The 21,733-nt window shown below is 37.6% G+C and overlaps 2 protein-coding genes, 1 long non-coding RNA gene and 1 pseudogene across 3 annotated transcripts; 3 read left to right on the top strand and 1 right to left on the bottom strand.

The window, feature by feature from the left end:
* Nucleotide 1: 1 nt before the first annotated feature.
* LOC146463235 (uncharacterized) lies at nt 2-8,785 on the top strand. The gene is made up of 2 exons (XR_014856974.1): nt 2-5,109; nt 7,520-8,785. It is a non-coding gene; the product is annotated as an uncharacterized LOC146463235 (long non-coding RNA).
* Nucleotides 8,786-11,869: 3,084 nt separating this feature from the next.
* LOC146463236 (uncharacterized) lies at nt 11,870-13,909 on the top strand. The gene is made up of 2 exons (XM_085084745.1): nt 11,870-12,044; nt 12,789-13,909. The coding sequence occupies exons 1-2, from the start codon at nt 11,981-11,983 to the stop codon at nt 13,907-13,909; spliced, it is 1,185 nt and encodes a 394-aa protein (XP_084940871.1). The 5' UTR covers nt 11,870-11,980.
* Nucleotides 13,910-13,936: 27 nt separating this feature from the next.
* LOC146463237 (uncharacterized) lies at nt 13,937-15,978 on the top strand. The gene is made up of 2 exons (XM_085084712.1): nt 13,937-15,051; nt 15,083-15,978. Exon 1 carries the CDS (start codon nt 13,937-13,939, stop codon nt 14,732-14,734), a length of 798 nt encoding a protein of 265 aa, XP_084940838.1. The 3' UTR covers nt 14,735-15,051; nt 15,083-15,978.
* Nucleotides 15,979-16,010: 32 nt separating this feature from the next.
* LOC146463238 (uncharacterized) lies at nt 16,011-18,739 on the bottom strand (annotated as a pseudogene).
* Nucleotides 18,740-21,733: the final 2,994 nt, after the last annotated feature.

A 21,733-nucleotide genomic window follows, 5' to 3' on the forward strand; every position in this document is an offset into this window, starting at 1 on the left:
ACCGCGAGTATTACGTGGAATTACCTTACTTTAGGAAATGAATGATAATTTTCGTTTTTCTTCTCCCAAATTTAAGTATAAGTTGTAACGTTGTATTATCTAGTCTCTTGTTTAATTCGTCCATCCGTTTGTTTGTCCGCTCGATCGAAGCTTTCCTTGTTCGTTTAGTAATTTATACTAGCAATTCCCAGTTGTGAAGCAACCAATTAGAGCCTAATCCCGCGTCCTAGTGAAAAAAGATACTGAAATACGATAACAACGCCGTTGCATCAGACGTCTCGAATTTCCCCTTTAAGGAAAGGAAACATGGGACGTTTGCACGCAGGCTGTAACAGCTTGTCGACTAATTTTGATCGACAGAAGAGATGCAAATTAGCGGCAAGGTGCAGTTTCGATAAGTATAACTTGTAACGTTGTATTATTTAGCTTCTTGTTGGATTTTGCATTATAATTTTATTGTATTTTAGACGTAATTTTTGCGTGATTTCTTGGCAAATTAGATGAACATTTGTCCGTCCGTTCGTTTGTTCACTAACGATGTGCAGGTGCAAAGCAACCAATTGGAGCCTAATCCCCTATCATAGAGAAATAAAAGGATACTAAAACACTATTAACAACGGCGTTGCGTTAGACGCTTCTTTTCCGCTTCAAGGAAAGGAAATGTGGGACGTCTGCAGGCAGACTGTAAGAGTTTGGACTGAGGAAAAAAAAAACATACCTTGTCCCAATGAAAATTTGCATGTCTACTAAAATTGATCGAAAGAAGAGCTAATTTGATGCAAATGAGCCGCATGTTTGTTGCAAGATTCAGTCTCGAAACGAGGTGAGTAGCAATACTTTATTATAACCCAATCAAGTGGTAAAATGATTTCTCTCAGAAATATATCAGGCGTTTTAGGGGTAGGGTTTGCGGATCATTTCATAAACTCCAATTAAGTTTTTGCAAGCTTCGCTTGCTAGTGAATATGCCGTAAGGCTGTTGCAAGACCGAAACATGAAAACAAACCTGGCATAACATTATTATTTGGGCATGTGTTTCTCTGTAAACATTCCGGTAAAATTTCAGTCCACGAAGATCGCTGTTAGTAAGAAAGATGATCTACTGAAGACAACCTCTCAGTTTATGCGTGAGTTATATATATACACTTGTCGAATAAAAACTGACGGTTTTACTGAAACGAAATGAAAGATGTAGTATTCTACATGTCACGATTTTGAAACAAAATATTATTTTTCGTCTCAACGCGAGTCAAAACCATGACCTTCCATAAAATGGTCGGTCGCTAACCACTGAGCTACAGGGTGACGTGGAAAGCTGGGTCATTTAGTACAAATTTTTTAGGGAAGGAAAAAATAGCTTTTAGAAAAACATTCGTTTAGCTCATCAGTTAAGTCAGTTCTTTTACCGCATGTAAAACAAGCAAGAGAAAAACAAATTATGAGGCGATGCTCCTCTTTGTTAATGCAGATGGCTAAATGACAAAAGAGTTGACAAAAGGAAACCGTATTGTTTCCACTCATTTATTAAAAAACTTTAGTTAAGAACCTGTCATTTTCAGTACTTCCTTGTTTATACTTTTGGAAAAGTTTGATGTGCCTCGATTGATAGTTCTCCAGTTAAACCAAGCAATTTATCATTTAAATAAAAATACCCGACAATGCTGAAAAAAATTTGGTGATAAAGGAGCCTGTATACCTGGCACAATTCCTGTTTTGTTATTTTTATTTCTATCTTTTTACTGTTAATTAACAACTCGTCTAGCTGGAGAAAAAAAAATTTTGCTCGCCAAATATCGAGTGAGCGATGATTGGCACGAATTTCGATGTTGTCGCGATCAAAACATACAAATTGACCCAGCAAGAAAGCATCTAAAGAAATTAGACAACCAATCAGATTCTTGCTTTCACATTACGCCATATGTTTTAGGATAAGAATAACATCGTTTTAATATGCTGGATAAAGATTGTCAAGTTTGTTCGAAATTAATCTACATACACCTAACAACTTCATGTTGATAAAACTATTATGGTTCATGAAAATTCGACGCGTCAATCATTTCATCAAGAAAAGAATTCAACCACATTCACAGATCTTTGCAAGCTTCAATGAAGGTAGACTTGGACATAGTTTGGCGTCGATCGACTGATAGGGCAAAATGCGTCGTAAATTTCGGAAAAATTGTGGAAATTAGATGCAGAGAGTAAATTTATTGTTGATCATTTAAAGGAGCCACTGTTCAATAAGTTAGGATGGTATGTCAATCTTTCTTTCTTACAGAGAGACCATCATTGGCAAAATACGACACCAAAAATCTTTCGGTTTTATGTCCGGCCCATTTGACAAACATTCGCGACTTTAAAAGCACGTTTTTATGGCATTGCTACGACCATTATATGGACACTAGCATAGCTCACCTCTCATAAAACATCTGAGAGACGTGTGTCTGATATAAGACACCGAATACAGGAAAAACAAAACCAAAACAAAAGCATGAATTATTGCAATAAAAACGTCTAGTTTAGGAAATGAAAAATTATTCTTAGAATTTTACAGTAAGAAACGCTTAAACATCTTTTTTCTTCTCCTTTTTCTTCTTCTTCTCAGCTCGCAACGAATGAACATGAGGACAAGGAACGTTAAGTTTTATTGAAGCATGGCTGATAAAACTGCTGAAGATTCTTCTTTAAAAAACCTGAAAAATGCGTGGCCAACAGTTTTTCTCAGTGAATTTGTTGTGATAGTTATAATCAACGTTTTCACTGTGGTCGCCTTTGTAAGAAATCGCCAATTACGCAAGCGCACTACGTATCTGATAATAAACCTGACTGTGGCTGATTTACTGGTGGGAGCAGTTTCGGGACCAATGAACATATTTGGCCCAGATGTTGATGGTTTCAGCTGGCAAAAATACATAATTTTAACCTCAAGCTTCATATTTCCCCTGGCTTCTCAAGCCAATCTCTCGTTAATATCTTTGGAGCGGTTACACGCCACACTTATCCCCTTCAGGCACTGTTTAATTGAGAAATGGCTTTACTTCAAGGTTATCATTGGCAGCTGGATGATAACTTTGCTTCTGCCATCCACGATGGCTGTTCTTAAAATGCTTGAATTAGATTTAACTCGGTATGTATTTGCATGTTACACTTTTCTTACCCTTTTTATCATAACTGTTTCTTGTGTTATTATTATCATAAAAGTCAGAAGTAACCCTCCTCCGCAGCATTTTAGTGCAGCTGCGTCAGAAAGGAAATTGTCAGTAACCTTAAGCATAGTTACCGTTGTCTCTATCCTGACCATCCTGCCCAAATCTATTTGGAAAACAACTGAACGAGATAGACCCAGCCAAATGTCTCTTGAAGCATTCCACAGAATACCAGCAATCGTATATTTGGCATATTTTGCCAATTCTATAGTGAATCCACTGATATATGCCATAAGAATGCAAGAGTTTAGGAAAGCGGTTAAAGAGATTTGCAAGGGAACTGCAGCGACAAGGGATGTCCAACGCATTGAACTTCATGCAATGTAGTGCTTGAGCACAAAGATAAAAGTAATAAAACAAAGAAAAAAATGACAATTAAAAACAATCGAGATTTTGTTTAACCTGATATTGCTTTGTTATGTAAGTTTTAAGCAAGTGTTGTAACAGGTGCTCTTTTAAAATCTTGCTGGAATCAACTGAGCAGTGACCGTTCTTTTATTGGTACAAGATAACCTTAAAGTTGCTGAATCTCACGAGCCGTAAGATAATAAACTATTGGCTCGCAAAAATTTGTTTGATTGCGTAATTAGACAATCAATAGGAACAACGAAAGTTTCATTGAATAAAGAACTATTGACTGTGTTGGTTTTTTTTTTCTTTCTGCTGTAGCTTGTATGTGGAATTGAGAAATCGAAGGAAGATCGATATCGTAAGAGATCTTCCATCGTTTTCGTTTTTTTGTTTTTGCTTCACTTTACATTTTTTTTTTAAATTTCTGGGAGCTTTGAGAAGGCGAGGCGACAGGTTCTGAACTCTACATCCCCCTCCCCCTTAGTCGCAACTTTAAGAGCATTGAAGCTATGCAAAAGAAGAGAAAAAAGAGAGAATATAGTGCGTCTAAAACTGTCTCCTTCGGGGTACGAAAAATGGCACGATGATGTCATGTGCCATGAAATTCCGTTATTCGATCTGAAAACTTTGTACAAGGGACAACAGGATAAAACAAATGTGCCGGATCCTGATGGCTGTAATCAAGACAATTCAGAAAATGTACACCTAATGAAGAAAAGCTAAGTGTACAGCTGAGGCATACACTTTATCCAATAACTCAATTAGTATCTGGCTTCTTCAGTGAATACGATCACTAATTCTAGTGGAAAACCGTTACAACTGAATGATCGTTGGAAAGAAAATGAATTCCCCCTGTCAACATAGAACTTATTCCATTAGAACTGATACTTACACCTCGTGATGTAACACACAATTTCGAGAAGCGCACTTTCTTGACAGGAATGAAATGTTTGAACACAGGAGTATCCGGCAACAAGCCACAACTTTCTTACAACTTGTAACGTTGTATTATGTAGCCTATGTTTGTATTATGTAGTTGAATTTTACATTGTAATTTTATTGTAGTTTAGACGTACGTTTTTGCGTGATTTCTTGGTAAATAAGATGGAAATATTGCCCGGCCCTTCGTTTGTTGGTTCGTCCGTTCGTTCCCTAGTTCTCTTGCTCATTCACTTTTTTTTTTCTAAGAATGCCCAGCTGTAAAGCAACCAATAAGAGCTTAATTCTGCATCCTACATAAATAAAAAGTACTGAAACGAAATTAACAACGGCGTTACATTAGACGTCTCTTCTCCCCTTCAAAAAAGGAAATATGGGATATCAGCACGCAGGCTGTAACAGCTTGGACTGCCTGAAAAAACGCAAATGCGATGGGAATTGGGACAGTTAATAATTAACTTAAGTTGACAAGAAATGCGACGTCTACTAAAATTTATCGAAAGAAAAGCTAATTTTATGCAAATTGGCGGCATGTTTATAGCAAGATTCAGTCTCGCCAGTTAAAGGCAGTTTTGGAGCCAAGTTGGTAATATTCACGTTATCAAGGAACGAGGTGTGTAGCAATATTTTATTATAACCCGATGAAGTGGTAAATTATTTATCTTAGAAATATATTAAGCGTTGTAGGAGCAGGGTTACCAGATCAGTTTCATAAGCTCCAATAAAGTTTGTTGCAAGCGTAGTTCCCTCATGAATATGCTGTGGGGCTGTTACAAGGCTGAAACATTTAGACGAACCTGGCAAGAGATTATTATTTTGTGCTTGTCTTTTAACATTCCAGTAAAATTTCAGTCCACGAAGATCACTGCTAGTGAGACCGGAAGATGATCAAAGAAGACCACTCAGTTGAGGCGGCGACTGACATATAAATATCGTGAATAAATAGAAATGAGTTCAAACACTGGTCGAACCAAAAAGTGACGTTTTTGCCCAAATAATGGAATGTAAAGAAAGAGGTAGTATTCCACGTGCCATGATTTTGAAACAAAATTATTATCTTCCTTCTCAACGCGAGTCCAACCATGACGTTCCTTATAATGGTCGGTCGCTAACCATTGAGCTACAGACTGACGTGGAAAGCTGGGTCATTTAGTACAAATTTTAAGGAAGGGAAGAATAATTTTCTGAAAAGCAATCGTTTAGCTCATCAGCCGTTAAGTTAGTTCTTTTACCGCATGTAAAACAGCCAAGAGAATAAAACAAATTATGAGGTGATTTTCGTCTTTATTAATGTAGATGGCTAAATGACAAAAGAGTTGTCAAAAGGAAACCGTATTGTTTTAGCTCAATTTTCAAAAAACTTTAGTTTAGCACCTGCCATTTTTAGTCGTTGCTTGTTTATACTTTAGAGACATTTTGGGAAAGTTTGGTGTGCCTCGATTGATAGTTCTCCCGTTAGATCGAGCAATTTATCGTTTGAATAAAAATACCCGACAATGCTCACAAAGAATTGGCTACAAGAAGTCTGTATACCTGGCACACTTCCTGTTTAGTTATTTGTATTTCTACCTGCTTACCGATAATTAACAACTCATTCTCTTCCGGTTTAGAGAAAAACATTGCACGCCAAAGATCGAGTGAGCGATGACTTGCACGAATTTTGATGTCCTTGCCATCAAAACCTACAAATTGACGAGGGATAAAACAACTAAAGAAATTAGACAACCAATCAGATTCTTGCTTTCATCTTATGCCATATGGGTACAGCTGATGTTTTAGCACAAAATAACATCGTTTTAATACGCTCGATAAAGATTGTCAAGTTTGATCGAAATTAATTTGCATACACCTGACAACTTCATGTGGACAAAACTACTATGGTTTATGAAAATTTGACGCGTAAATCATTTCATCAAAAAAGAGATTCACCGCATTCATAGATCTTTACGATGGCAAGAACAAGCTTCAACGAAGGCAGCCTTGGACATAGTTTGGCGTTGATCGACAAATAGGGCAAAATGCTTCGTAAATATCGTAGACGAAACAAGAAATTGAACACTTCGCCAAAGCAAAGTTGAGACGTTTGGGAAGAGTTTGACACTTACAAATAAATTTAAAGAAACTGCCTTTTGCTGGAGATATTTCTGGGATTGTTCAGCTAAATGACTAAAATCTCTGTTAAAACATGACATAAAATTATCATCGTCCAATTAAATTTGAAGCAACCGTCTTTTCCTATAGAATATTCGTGGACTGTTCAGCTGAAGGACTGAAATCTTCACGAGAACAAGGCATAAAATCAATATTTAATTTTATTGACATTCACTGCGAATTTCACGTCGCCATAAAGATTTCTGTAAATGACCAAACCGGAGGAATAGAAAATAGAGCGACGATTTACGAATGATAACGATGCGATCAAATATCAAACACTTTTCGGAAAACTTGTAGAAATTGGACGCAGATAGGAAATTTATTGTTGATATTTTAGAGGAGCTACTGTTCCAACAGGTTGGGGTAGTATGTCAATATTTTATTTATTTATTTATTTATTTATTTGTGTATTTGTTTATTTATCTTTACTATTTTTATTGTTATTATTACTATTATTATAATTTTTTTCTATTATTTATTTGATTGTTTAGAGACAGACCGTGAATGGCAAAATACCAAGGGAAATACTTCTAGGAAACTTTGCCTTTCATTTTTTAAGTTGAAGTTTTTATGCCCGGCCCATTTGACAAACATTTATGTTTTTTTAACTTCTGTGTTTATGGAATTGCTATGACCATATATGGACCATGGCATAGCTCATGTCTCAGTAAACATCTGCGAGACATGCGTCTGATACCCTAGTAAGACAAGCAGAATACGGGAAAACAAAACCATGAATCATTGAAATTAAGTAATACAAAATGTTTAGGTTAGGAAATGAAATATAAATATAAGTCGTAGAATTTTACAGTAAGACACGACAAAACAACTTTTTCTATTTTTATTATATGTTATTTTCTTATTCTTAGCTTGCAACGAATGAACAAGAGGAGAAAGAAAATCTCTTTTAATGAAGCATGGTTGATGACAATTTAGAAAAGCTGGGAAAAACGTGGTCAAAAGTTTTTATAAGTGAATTTACTGTGATAGCTATAATCAACGTTTTCACTCTCGTCGCCTTTGCAAGAAATCGCCCCTTGCGCAAGCGCACTACGTATCTGATAATAAACCTGACTGTGGCTGATTTACTGGTGGGAGCAGTATCAGGACCAGTGGAAATATTCGGCCAAGATTTGGACCTTGGAAATGGTTTCAGCTGGCAAGAATCCATCATTTTAACCTCGAGCCTCGTGTTTCCCCTAGCTTCTCAAGCCAATCTTTCGTTGATTTCTTTAGAGCGGTTACACGCCACACTTTTCCCGTTTAGACACTGTTTAATTGAGAAATGGTTTCACTTCAGAGCCATTATTGGCACCTGGATGATAACTTTGCTTCTGGCATTCACGATGTCTGTTCTTGAAGAGCTTGATTTAGTGTTAACTGCGTATTCATTTGCATGTTATACTTTTCTTACCGTCCTTATCATAACTGTTTCGTATGTTATTATTATCATAAAAGTCAGAAGTAACCCTCCTCCGTAGCATTTTAGTGCAGTTGCCTCAGAAAGGAAATTGTCAGTAACCTTAAGCATAGTCACCGTCGTCTCTATCCTGACCATTTTGCCTGTATCTATTTCTATGGCAATTGAATATGACAAGTTCAGTCAAATGTCTAATGCAGCAAATTTTCAAATAACCGAAACGTTAAAGTTGTTAAATTATGCCAATTCTACCATCAATCCATTGATATATGCCATAAGAATGCAAGAGTTTAGGAAAGCGGTCAAGGAGCTTTGTAAGGGTACTGCAGCGACAAGGGGTATCCAACCCATTGAATGTCATGCAACGTAGTGTATGAACACAAAGCCAAAAACAATAAAACAAAGAAAAACTTTAAGGATTAAGAAAAACTGAGATTGAGTTCAACCTGATATTTAAGTTATCTTTTTCTTGTTTTGAGATGCAAGTTTTTAACAAGTGTTGTAAAGGACATCCTTTTAATATTCGTTGAAACCAAAAGTTCAGTGACTTTTTTTTTAGTAAAAGTAAACCTTGAACATGACAGTTGCTGCATCTCATGAGGAGTACAACCCTAAACTACTGGCTCAGAAAAAGAATTGTTAAAAGGCGTTATTAGACAAACAATAGGAACAGCTTTTGGAAGGTTTCATTGAATAAAGAGCTATTGATTGTGTTGCTGTTGGTCTCTTCACTGTATAGCTTGCATGTGTAATGAAGAAATTGAAGAACGATCGTAAGTGATCTTCCAACGATTTCATTTTTTGTTTGTTTTGGTTTAGTTTAATATTTTCAGTTCATGAGAGCCTTGGGAAGGGAAGGTGCCAAGTCCTTAGTAATTTCACATGGTTTGAAATTCAATAAGCCACCTGTGTGCAATTGAGCTATTATGGTGTGTGCTACATGATGATGCTGATAGGTGCTTACAGTGTTGAATATGTTGGAATTTTAAATCAGAGCATCAGAGGGCTGCAGTGGTTCAAGGCTCATCACTGCATTGTGCCATGTTGTGTTTCTTTCTCACCGAAGTGTATGAATGGGTACTGGCTGGGGTGGCTATCTGATGGGGTTTAAGTTACAGTTGTAGTTCATTATATCTTAACAGAGGACAGGGAGAGATGGAGAGGAAAAAGACTCCCTGATAGATGTCTTTAAGGAGTTACAATTATAGTTAATAAAAGGCAATGGTTACAAAACCTGACAAACGTCTTTGTCCTATGTTTTAGTTAGCATTTTTAGCCTTGACCGTGTACAAACAACAATAAATTTTAAAAGTGTTGGAGCAACTGACCCATATGAACGTTCCTGTTAAAATATTCAGCTGTAGTGTGAACGTTAAAACAAAGGATTGTGCACGGTCTCGGCCCTTCCAACATAAATTGCAACACCATTGTTTTCATGCCAAGGTTTCATAACCAGTCCCTCAATTAACTATGGAGTTACCAACTGCTCCAATAAAACATCTTTCAACAAGAATGCTATGTTGTGTTACATGTATGAGCCAATCACAATTAATCACAAGCAAGCTGATGTCACTATCCGTGATGCAATAGAAGTCTGCCATTTTACGAACAACTTACGTTTTCTTTCTCAAGCAATGGATTGTCCCAGAATAAAATATCACCCATACCTCTCCCATGGTAGGTTTTTGATTTGGACCATCCCCCCCCCCCCCCCCAAAGCAGAACCTTCTAAATCCTCCTACTTGCCTTCGTAAATGTCAAATGCCTTTCAGAGGAAGTCTCCCCCACCCTCTCAGACTATCCAATGACCTTCTGGAGGAGAGGTACACTGTATGAACCATGAAATAAGCGAAAACTCGAGAATCTGACATATTTAATTCACCACATTTCATACAGAAGACATGAAACAAGGGTGGAGGAGGATTTTCACCCACATTCTGTTCCCTCATATTCACCCCTTGTGAACTATTGCATTAATTATTCCCTGTTTCCCCCTATCTTTAAGTTACTTCATTTTTTATTTTCTCAACAAAGCTCTGTCTAATTTCAAAAACACCATCACCACACTTGAGGAACTTCTTGAATACAAATTTTTCTTTAAAAGAATACGTATTTCCCAGCAACTGTGCTTGGTAGATTGAATATAAGCTTGTGAGAAGCTTAAAAGAGTTTTTTCACCTGCTAAATGAATCTCTGGGCTTCCTGTTTTGGAGCATCTTTATAAGTCCCAATACCTGGAAAAAAAAAAAAAAAAAAAAAAAAAAAAAAAAAAAAAAAAAAAAAAAGGTAGTGCTTAAACTTATAAAAGGCTCAGCAGTAACAATGTTATATACACAGATGCAGTGATAATCATTTAAGACACAACTTATCATGTGTTGTACTAATTACCGACATCTGCTTGGTCATAAAATCGGGAAACTCTGCTATCTGGAAGTTTTTGGACTACATTAATCCATGACGGTTTTAGACCCTGGGTTAGGGGGAGGGGGGAGGGGGGAGGGGGGAGGGGGTGCTCCCATAAACGAATGAAGGAGAAGCTTATGACACAGTCAAGCTTTTGTAGAGTAAAATTTGTGTTAGCTCCAGTACGAGTGCTCAAATGTAAAATGACTGCCAAGCTTATTAAAGGTGTTTGTCTGGCTTACCTTATGCCAATAATATTATAACAAATATTATAAATTACTTAATTTCTGAACTGATTATGTATTAGTGTCCCGCAAATAAGAGGCATTGTGCTTCACAGCCCTTTTTTCTTAGCCAAACAAAGCATGACAAGTGAGCTTATCGTCTGCTCCACAGTCATGCTTCATGCTTCAGACTGTTATCTTGTGCCTTGTATGGCTCAGAAAAAGGGTGAGCACTGATCAATAACGCCTGTTATTTCCAGGCCACATTAACCTCACAGGGGTGAAAATGAGCTTACACCTTGTTTAAAGCCTAGTGAATAAATGATAAAGGCTTTTTTCAGTCAGTGACACAGGCTTACTTAGAAAAAGAAAATGTGAGTTCTCCTAACAGCAGTCAATTACTAGCTTTGATTCTCTACTACTGAGCTGCAGGAGACTCACGGGAGGAAGGACATTAGACTAGAATAATCTGACAATCACCCTACATACTGGTAGGATTTGATTCTCGATGAGTGGTATATGTGAAAGAAATGTGATGTTATGTTTTTAAAGTCTAGTGAATAAATGACACTTAATGTATTTTATATATTTCAGTGACAAGGACATACCAGCATAAGAAAACATAAACTTACATATTCTCTGAAGCAGTACATTTAATAATTTATTGTTTAAAATTCTTAAATGAAATAGACACAAAACTAATGGTAATTTATTTACTTTCTGTGGATCCTTTGCTCTGTTCCCCTTCAAAGGCAGGCATGTGATGTCATTGTTTACATTTTACTTTATTAGTATATATGAAACAGTATGTTATAATAAATGGACACAATAAACTAAAATAACCTGTGACAAATAGTAACCAGGGTAAATATCTGTAAGAAATATTTTATAATAAATCCACTTTGAAAATTTGGCTGGGTGGAATGAGCTGCCAGAAGCCATATATTACGGTGGCCCACAACTGTCACATCAAATATAAAATTCTCACATCAAAAACAAATTCCCCACATCAAAATCAAATTTACCACATCAAACACAAATTCGCCACAACCAAAGCAAAATCGTCACTGCAAAAGCAAATTCACCACATCAAAAACGAACTTGTCACATCAAAAACAAATTTGTCACAGCAAAAACAAATCCTCACATCAAAATCGAAAACTTCCTCACAAACACCGACTAAACGGTCAGCGGTCAATGAACGAAATCTATCTCCAGTTTTCACTCGGCCTTCACCCGACCGCCATTTTGTTCTTGCACATGGTACTGTTGTCTTGCTCGGGATGTATTGCAGCAATTGCGGGAGAAGTGTAGAGAACTGCAACTTTTGTGCCAACTGCGGAAAAGGTAAGTCATTGTGGTAAGCAAGTGGCAGTCGAGAAAGTCAAAGACAGCTAAGTAGTTGGTCGAAGGGACCGAACTTATAGTTTGACCTCTCTATTTTGTAGCAGCGAAATGCACGTGTCAAAAACGGGCTTCAGGGGACAGGGGGAGTCCCGGTAGCCTTTCGAGCCCGAAGTTAAAGCTAAGGAATAGTGTTGCGAGTCCTAGCAAAATTGTTTGATCATTGATCTTGACTAATTAGATCTAAGCACTACTTTTGATATAGTTAGCATTTCATTTGTATTGTTTTGGTTACGGACATATTTCCTTTCTTGAGATACTGTAGTTGAAAAGCTAATGTCTTAGTGGAGAAGATCCTGGATTGCAAAATGTACCGGGTGTTGTTTTCCTTCCACATAGCAGTACTGTCACTTAAGGGGCCAGGGGTCCGGGAATTCCTCTTGGCTATTAAGAGCATGGCACCCAGCTACTTTTATTGGAAACAAAAGGAAAATAGGACCACAGGAACTTCATATCTGTTTGATTCCCCACCTACTAACTGAATATATCCGGCAGCTTGAAATCTTAGTGACAGCCCTGAAACAGGAGATGTTTTTCTTTTTCAGTTACAAATGTTGCTGAAACAAAGTAATCCTTTTTGGATTCTGTTAATCCACAAGATAACTTTGCATGCTCTCCTTCCTAAACTTTATTCTAATTGATAAAACAAGTATTCAATCTTCACAATTCAATTTTCAATTTGTGTAGGAGTTAACCAGGAGAATCCAGGGCCAAGCACCTCCACTAGTGCACAGGAAGCAAGTTCTGTTAAGTCCAGCAAATCTATCAAGACCTTCACAGAGTATAAGGCAGCTAAAGGCAAGCAATGGTTTTCTAAAGTCAAAGGTGGGAAGGCAAAATGTAGTAAGACCTCAACAGTAGATCAGGAAGTGCTTATCTATATTGGTTTGCTTGAGTGGAATGAAAAAGAAAGTGTTCTCAAACCGAAAAGAGGAAAGAAGGTAGCCTTGCGGATTTCAAATTCTGCAAAATCTTCACTGATTCGCCAAAAAGCAGAAGAGAAATGGAAGGCTTATTATAGTAACTTCTATGACGAGAACCAAACCTATCTCCTTCTTTATGAAGATGGGCAGAAGGTTCTTTTTCTACCTGGGACTAGTGAACTGTTTACCTTAAAGCGATACCAGGAGGAAGTGGGGAAAGACTATAATAGAATCTATTTATATCTATGCACAAATGAAGACTACGACAACACTCTCATGGGTGCTGATGACAGTGACGATGACAGCATGTCCCGTTTCCCAAAATGTTCCAAGCTTGAGAGTGACCCAGTTGTTACAGTAACTATACCTGACGAACAAATGAAACTGGATGAGCAGATTGCAAGAGAATTAGATAACGAGCTGAACCAAGTAGTGGAAGTAGCAATAGTTACTGAAAACAGTGACAATCTACAATTACTATCACACGATGAGAATTCCAGCCTGTTAGAACAAGAGAAGAGTGCTGGACAACATACTCAAGTAGCAATTACTGACCATGTCGGTGTTGTTAGAGAAATTAGCCAAAGAGTTGATGACACAGGTCAATTCTTCATTGTGGTACGAAGGGCTTCCCATTTCACAACATGCCTAAATCTCTGGCGACGTGAATCATTGAGAACCAGGCCAAACAAAGTTTTAAGAGTCCATTTCACAGGTGAAGATGGGATAGACAGTGGCGCCATGGCTAAAGAGTTCCTAGCAAAAGCTGTAGCAGACATGGGAAATATTATGTTTCCTGGTGGTAGTCCTGTGGATTCAATCTACAATGTACAGAACGGATACTTCCAGTCTTGTGGAGAAATTGCTGCTGTAAGCCTTGCTTAAGGGGGTCCATCGCCTTGTGTTGACAGTATGGTCAACCCAGAGACTGACTTCAAGAGTTTGAATTTAGAGCACATTACGCCACAGGAGAAGATGATCTTCGAAAATATCCAAAATGACTTGGATAACCATCGTGACACAATTGTAGAGCATGGTTACACTGGTGTTATTGACCAAGAGCACGTCAGTGACATCACAGGATCCATTCTGATTAGTCTTGTCACCAGACGACAACTGTATTTATCTGAATTCATGAGAGGGCTGGAGCTTTATGGGCTTGCTGATGTAATAAAGCAAAACCCGGAAATATGCAAGCCACATTTTGTCATGGGGCAAGCAAAGGATGTTGATGCAAACTATGTGTTTTCCCTTATGAAACCACGTTATGCTGTGGAGGGATCAACCAGACGGGAAGTTGAGGAGTCTGTGATGGATAGCTTCCAGGACTTTTTGATATCTTTGGAAGATGAAAAGAAGATCAGTGGATATTCTGAGGCTCTTACTTGGAATTATGAAGACAGCGGAGACAGGGGAAGTGACAGACAACAAGCAGAAGAATTTCAAACAGCAGATATCTCTGTGGCCGGTGTCTTAGGCTGGCTAACTGGCCAAAGACACCGACCCCTCAACGGTGATCCCCTCACAATTAATGTTAACTTTGACCATGATTGTTTTGACCGTAACCCCAAGCACAGTATTTGCTTCCCGTGTGTTGCAGCATGTGGAAGGGAGTTAACTCTACCAGTGTCTCACATGGGTGACACAGAACAATTTCGCCAAACTTTCCTTCTAGCCTACTGCAAGGGCCAATCATTTTCGAGGCCATAGAGACCTTCAGCAATTCTTAGTTTCTAGCTAAGTCCATTGGTACACACCTTTTTGTGTGTGTTTCATACAATAGTGGTCATAAATGCCTTTGAAGGTGCAATGATAATTATGTTTGTGTTAGTTAAGGTCATGGACACCTTCAACTGTGTTAGTTAAGGTTATGCAGACGTTCAGCTGTGTTAGTTAAGGTTATGGAGACCTTCAGCAATTCTTAGTTTCTAGCCAAGTCCATTGGTGCACACCTTTTTGCGTTTCATAAAATAGTGGTCATAAATGCCATTGAAGGTGCAATGATAATTGTTTTTGTGTTAGTTATGGTTATGGAGACCTTCAACTGTGTTAGTTAAGGTTATGGTCGCAGAGTAGACATTTCCATTCTTAACATTTAAATTTTTGCAGATAATATTTGCTTGCAGGCCCATAATCTTTAGTAGAGTGGTTTTAAGGTTGGATTGACACTTGAAATAAAGTTTTGTTGTTGTTGCTGTTGTTGGTTACCCTGTTGAATGACATCAGGTAAAGCTGCATTGCCTTGAATAAAACTGGGACGCAGGTCCAGACAATTTAGTTTGTTTGGCAGCCTGTGCAACAATGTTGAACACTTTCATATGCATAAAAAACGTTTTTTGGTGGATCAAGAAGCTTCATCTTATGACATCATCGGACAAAGTTATGTACTACAGTGTTGGGTGATATGGTATATGTATGGCCAAGGCTAAAGGGGAGTGTTAATATCATATCACAAATAGTGATACTAGCAGATTTTCACCCTCCCCCTTCAGTTGGGGAATTTTCATGCCAAACAGTTTATGAATTGGTTTATTTATGCGCTCAAGGAGTGTAAGTGGTTACTTAAAAGTTTATTGCTCCAGTAGTGCATTAATCACTTAAACTGAAATAGTAATGCTAAGTCTTCAAGTGAATACCTGTTCAGAGTCTGGTAAGTACATACTACTGTACATGTAACAAACTGTATTTTGACTCTATATCTTTCTCCAACACCAAGGTATGGGGGAAAAAAGAGACTACTTTGGAAATACATCAAATATTGTTTATGTTTGTAAACTTCAAGCCACTAACTGTAGGCTTTGTAGCAAAATACTGGATGTCTGCTGATCTTTTATTCAATTCATTTAAACAACTCATCATAATTACATGTATCTGTTCTGGTCCTTTCGATAATAATTTCCAACTGCCAAACTGATCAGCAGTAACAGGATGACAAGGTAGAGCGGTTTTCAATAAGTGCATTGTAGAACCTAATACAAACTAATTACTAAGGGCAACAACTTGCGAATCAAAACAAAGACAAACTATCTAATCAGTCAACTAGAGCTCCAAGCAAACACATGTGGTTTTAGTTTGATTGGTTGAGAAAGTAGCACAAGATTTTTTTAGCCAATCACAGGGCATAGTAATGCAAAAACAAAGTAATTACAGAATATTACTTTCAACATTCACTGAATACCGCTCTTATTGAAATCAATTACTTTGAAAGCATACAGCTCAAGAGGGTGTTTTGTTCAGAGCCATTACAGCCCTGAGATTGACAGCAGGTTGACTTTTTACGTGCACAAGTTCTTGGTTTTCTTGATGAACATAGACAAAACTATGAAGAATATCCATGAAGGGCAACATGCATTAATTTTTTGTACATTTCAAGTGCTTCTTCCCATTTGCCTGGCAAAGGCATTGAAAGACTACTTCTGGCATACTCCAAGTATTCCTGGTAATCATTGTCAGGGCTATCCAAATGTTCAGTTATATGCTGTGCACCAAATTCAACTTGGGCAGCAGGTACTTCAAATAGGCAATCCCTTGCACCATGAAGGTCAGGTACGAAAAAAAGAGAATCTGGATGTCCTGGTACAGTGTTATTTCTTGATTTTCGAATTCTATGTGTGTTCCAGTGCTCTTTCACAGAATCAAGCTGTTTTTGCAGTACATTGCTAAAACAATCCATACTTAAATCAGATGTTATGTCCACAATACCCTGAAACTCTAAGTCACTAAAAAAATTCCTCCATCATGCACAACAATTCCTTGAATAATACGACCACCAGCCCTCAATTCTTTGATTCCTTGGGGAAGAGACATATCGATGTGCTTCAGGATTATCACGGAAGAAAGATTGCATTGCTGCTGCAAGTCCATTTTCAGTCCCCAAATTTGTAATCAGTTCTACTGGACAACCCCCCAATTCTGAAACTGTTCTTGCATAAAAAGTGGCTATTTTGTTTGGTGAGTTATTGGAACGAGTTATTTCCAGCCACAAAATCTTACAGCTAAAACCATCAATTGCACCATGGATAGGAAAACCCCAACACTTAAGTTTGTCGTAGCCATCAATATGCCATGAGTAGTTGGGCCCAGGATTCTGATACTCTCTTCTCTTTAAGCGATGCTTTCTTCTCAATTCAGACCCTTCCGGATCCATCTCCTTTAAAAGGTCCTGAACAATTACTCTAGGAATGCGGAGTCCCTCCATTTCGAGGGTGTGCCACATTGCACGATACCCATGTGCTGAGCAAGGACCATCAATAAGTTCACTCATACGCCTCAATACCTTCAAAAAGGTATCACTGAATGATTCTTGTTTTGTAACACCACGCCTAAACAAACGATATTTCTTTAACTTTCTTAAAAGAGTACTATAACTTATTTGGCACTGATGACGATCACTAAGGAAATGGAGGATTTCTTGGTAGCTAAACCCACGGTGGAAGTAGTACTTCAGAATTTCTTCTTCTTCTTCATCAAAGCTCCCATCCCCTTCACAGTCACTGTCTGAGCTGTCTGATGATGGGTAAACTTCTGAAAGTCATGATTTTAATAACTTATCAGAAATATAATTAAGGTTACAAACTGTTCTTGATTTATCATACAGTGAATCAATCTCAACTAAAAAAGAGAAGAAGAAATACTAACAGTAGAAAGATACATACATGTACACTCTCTGATGCAAATAACTAATAAAACAGACTTAATTTAATTTTATGACAAAAAGTGCTTATCTATGGCATTGAAGGGAGATATTAAGACTTACAGCATGTTAAAAGGTATGGATGACTGGAAGTAGTTTGCCATTTTTCCTTATGAATTACTTCATAATTTTTTTCTGTAAGGATTTGTATTCAATATGTGGAGCATATTCTGACTTTCAACAATGCTATTATTATTACTGAAATTTTCCACTTTAGTGACCTTCAGGCTACAAATAATTATTATCATAAATTCTTCTTCTTCTTCAATCACTTTTTTCCTTTAAAACAAGGGGATCGCTTTTTTCGTTTATAACTAGGGGATGTTAAGGCTGTTAAATAGTTAAAAATGGGGTAAGATTTCCGCACAGCCAGCACAGCCTATGTGTCATGAAGCAATCTCATACCACTTTGTGGATATACTTAATATGAATAGAGCCCAAATATGTATGCATAATAAATGTGTGGGGCTGTGCAGAAATCTTACCAGCCGGGTGTGATGACCCATGCACAAAGGCGTGAGATTCTCTCCCTCTAACCCACGCCCTCTGATTTGAGTTATAAAGTCAACCTTTCGTGACTTTCGTACACCTAGCTGAACTGTTCATTCGCCACTGGCTTACCACAATGACTTACCTTTTCCGCAATTGGCACAAAAGTTGCAGTTCTCTACACTTCTCCCGCAATTGCTGCAATACATCCCGAGCAAGATGACAGTACCATGTGCAAGAACAAAATGGCAGTCGGGAGAAGGCCGAGTGAAAACTGGAGATAGCTTTCGCTCATTGACCGCTGACCGTTTAATCGGTGTTTTTGATTTTGATGTGAGGAATTTGTTTTTGCTGTGACAAATTTGTTTTTGATGTGACAAGTTCGTTTTTGATGTGGTGAATTTGCTTTTGTGGTGACGATTTTGCTTTTGTTGTGGCGAATTTGTGTTTGATGTGGTAAGTTTGACTTTGATGTGGGGAATTTGTTTTTGTTGTGGCGAATTTGTGTTTGATGTGGTAAATTTGATTTTGATGCGGGGAATTTGTATTTGATGTGACAGTTGTGGGCCACCGTAAATATATTCTTTTTAACATCTTGATACTTTTGAAGTTCATTTCTTAAATTTTTGGTAGGTTCTAAGTTTGACTAGCTCTTTCAATTTATCTAGAATGCATTATAAGTTTGTGTATGCTAATGCATGCTAATGAGGGTGAAAGTCGTGTACTAATGAAGATTCCCCTGTAGCATTGATAACAGTTATGCCATTAAAGCTGTCAATTTTTTCCTCCACAATTTTTTTTTATTATGATTAGCTTTCAATAGCTTGTCTGCTACAATCCATAAAAAAATACCAGACACTTGAATCTTGGCCATTAAGCTGATCCCGGCTGATGACAATTAACTTGTTCGACAGACAACCTGCTTCCAAAACAAATTATATAGCACTCTTCTAAACAGATATTAATTCTGACACTTTCAAATAAACTTTGATTTTGACACATTTAGCATTCTTGTCAACAACCTTGAAACAGGTATTTTAGTTCTTAATTAATGCTATTACTACTCGCTAAATGTATATTTAAATTTCTTTTTGTTTAATTTTTCACATGCCATCAAAGGTAGCAGACAGCTAAAGAGGGAGAATATTAATACTCACCAATGGAAAGCGTCTGGGAAAAGGTTTCTTCGTTTTTACGGTCATCAACCCAAAAGCAAGTCAAAATAATGTCTCCAACGCCCCAAGGTACCACAGGTATCCCAAGCTGTATGAGTGTTAAATAAAGACCTTTGTTTTGACCTTTGTAATTTGAGTGTCACGATGATCTGAGTGTTACGCAATGGCGTAAATTATAAGGGTTTGTATGGGAATTTACGAACGTGTTTTGGAATCGAAAATAAATGGCATGAATTGAAAAAAAAATGGCTTACCTTGTCTCCTCGGTATCTTTCCAGTGTTTTTGTGCCGTATTTTGGCCATTTCAGCGCGATTTAGTGGGTTTTAGGTTTGCTGATTTCCTCTCTATATATAATAGAGAGGAAATCAGCAAACCTAAAACCCACTAAATCGCGCTGAAATGGCCAAAATACGGCACAAAAACACTGGCAAGATACCGAGGAGACAAGGTAAGCCATTTTTTTTTTCAATTCATGCCATTTATTTTCGATTCCAAAACACGTTCGTAAATTCCCATACAAACCCTTATAATTTACGCCATTGCGTAACACTCAGATCATCGTGACACTCAAATTACAAAGGTCAAAACAAAGGTCTTTATTTAACGCTCATACAGCTTGGGATACCTGTGAAGGTACTGTACTAAATCCCACTCCAAGAAACACTTTCTCAAAATCATATAATTCGCCTGTATAATTATATGGATCAACAACATATCTGCAATCGCGACGCCATTTTCCAGATTTTCATATCTTTTTTGAAGATTGGGCCACGTTCCGCGAATCACCGATCGGTTCGTTTGTACAGTTTCGAAAATCCTTCGGTTTTGTCATAATCCATCCAGCTCCATTTCGCTCTGGAGATCTCTGAGGATATGTTGGAAAGGTAACGTGGCTGCTTTCTACTGTTGCAGAGCCGGCCAGCGTTTCGCGGTCTTCTAACCGCGCATTCACCTCTGTTTTCTGTTTTCCCAGAAAGCAGTTTAAAGTTGAATTGAAGATGTCGTGACCTCCAATTCACAAAGAAATACATTTTGGTCTTAGAAAGGCACCATCTTGAATGCAGATAAGGTACTGGTGCGAGTAACCTCGTCCTGAAAACGACGTTGTTCTTTGCTGGAAATGTTAGAATGGAATGGTGGAATGAAACAAACAAGAATAGAGACTTGTCAAGAAGAACTTGACACTTGATCGTTATTTCAAGAAGAAAAAGTTCCCAGGAGGAAGAAGCAATTCTTTTTATTCCCCAAAACCAACTGGGCTACATCCCAAGTTAAAGTTTTACTACCCATATTGCTATGCACTGGTTGAAACCTGGTTTCATCACGGTGTGTCTTTGGGATCCTTGAGACACCATCGGCTATAAGAATGAAAACACATGCATCTACACGAAGTGTTGAAAATGAGCACGCTGAATTCTTGGTTCTTTAAAAATGCGACGCAAATGGTTTTTGTTCAAAGATGCCAACAACAACGACAACAACAACAACAAAAAAACGAAACAAAAACAAAAAAGGTTGTGTAGCTTTATCTTTCCTTTTCTCTCTTGTTTTTTTTTTTTTTTTTTTTTCATTTTCACCTTTTTTCTCTCCTCCGCGTTTTTCTGCACCTTCTCGTGCAACCAAAAGAGCTCAAGTTTTCATCGACCGTCTTTTCAAAACGGTCGGGTTGAGATTTATATTAAAATAATAATGATAGAGTCCAAATCCGCCGTCAAATGAAAACAAATTTCTCTCACCCGGAACTAGTCATGTCTCTGTTCTCGCCGTTTTTACCCTGCATGCGTTGCGTAATAAACGCTTGTAGAAAAGAAATTCTCCGTAACACGCCTTCATTTTGTGTCCTCTCTTAAAAAGGAAAGGCGTGGGCGCTATGCTTCTATTTTTACCGAAGAAAACTCTTGGTCACATGACCAAACAATCCTCACTTGATCGGACCATTTTGATATACTTTATTTACGAAATAAATAAGTTGAAATGACGGCAAAAACCATGACATTGCTGCACTCTGCACTTGATACATACATATCCTTCATTTAAACAGGATAGGGTTTAAAGCTCAGAGCTTGTGGGGTCAATATAATTACAATATGAAACCATATTAAAATAGTGATAACATTACTTACAGAACACAAAATAATTGACTACAGCAATCTGATTAAGGGATAAAATGTATGATATAAGAGAGCTTAAACAACCTTTGTTTAGTTTGCAATGCAATTTTCCCAGGGCTTATGTTGAATGTTGACGCGAACCAGGACGCGAACATTAATTATACAGTTGTTTTTAGCGAAGTGAAATAAGCTCCTTATGTTCTGTTTCTTCAATCAAAAAGCTGCTGACCAAAAAGAACG

This window comes from Pavona decussata, unplaced genomic scaffold, assembly GCF_977016875.1.
Source record: "Pavona decussata unplaced genomic scaffold, jaPavDecu1.1 SCAFFOLD_180, whole genome shotgun sequence".
Taxonomy (NCBI): Eukaryota; Metazoa; Cnidaria; class Anthozoa; order Scleractinia; family Agariciidae; genus Pavona; species Pavona decussata.

Excerpts from the sequence above, each read along its gene's own strand:
- LOC146463236 (XM_085084745.1), top strand. The coding sequence starts at position 11,981 with ATGTATTGCAGCAATTGCGGGAGAAGTGTAGAGAACTGCAACTTTTGT. Across the intron at positions 12,045-12,788 it reads TTGTGCCAACTGCGGAAAAG|GAGTTAACCAGGAGAATCCA; the intron begins GTAAGTCATTGT and ends CAATTTGTGTAG.
- LOC146463237 (XM_085084712.1), top strand. The coding sequence starts at position 13,937 with ATGGTCAACCCAGAGACTGACTTCAAGAGTTTGAATTTAGAGCACATT.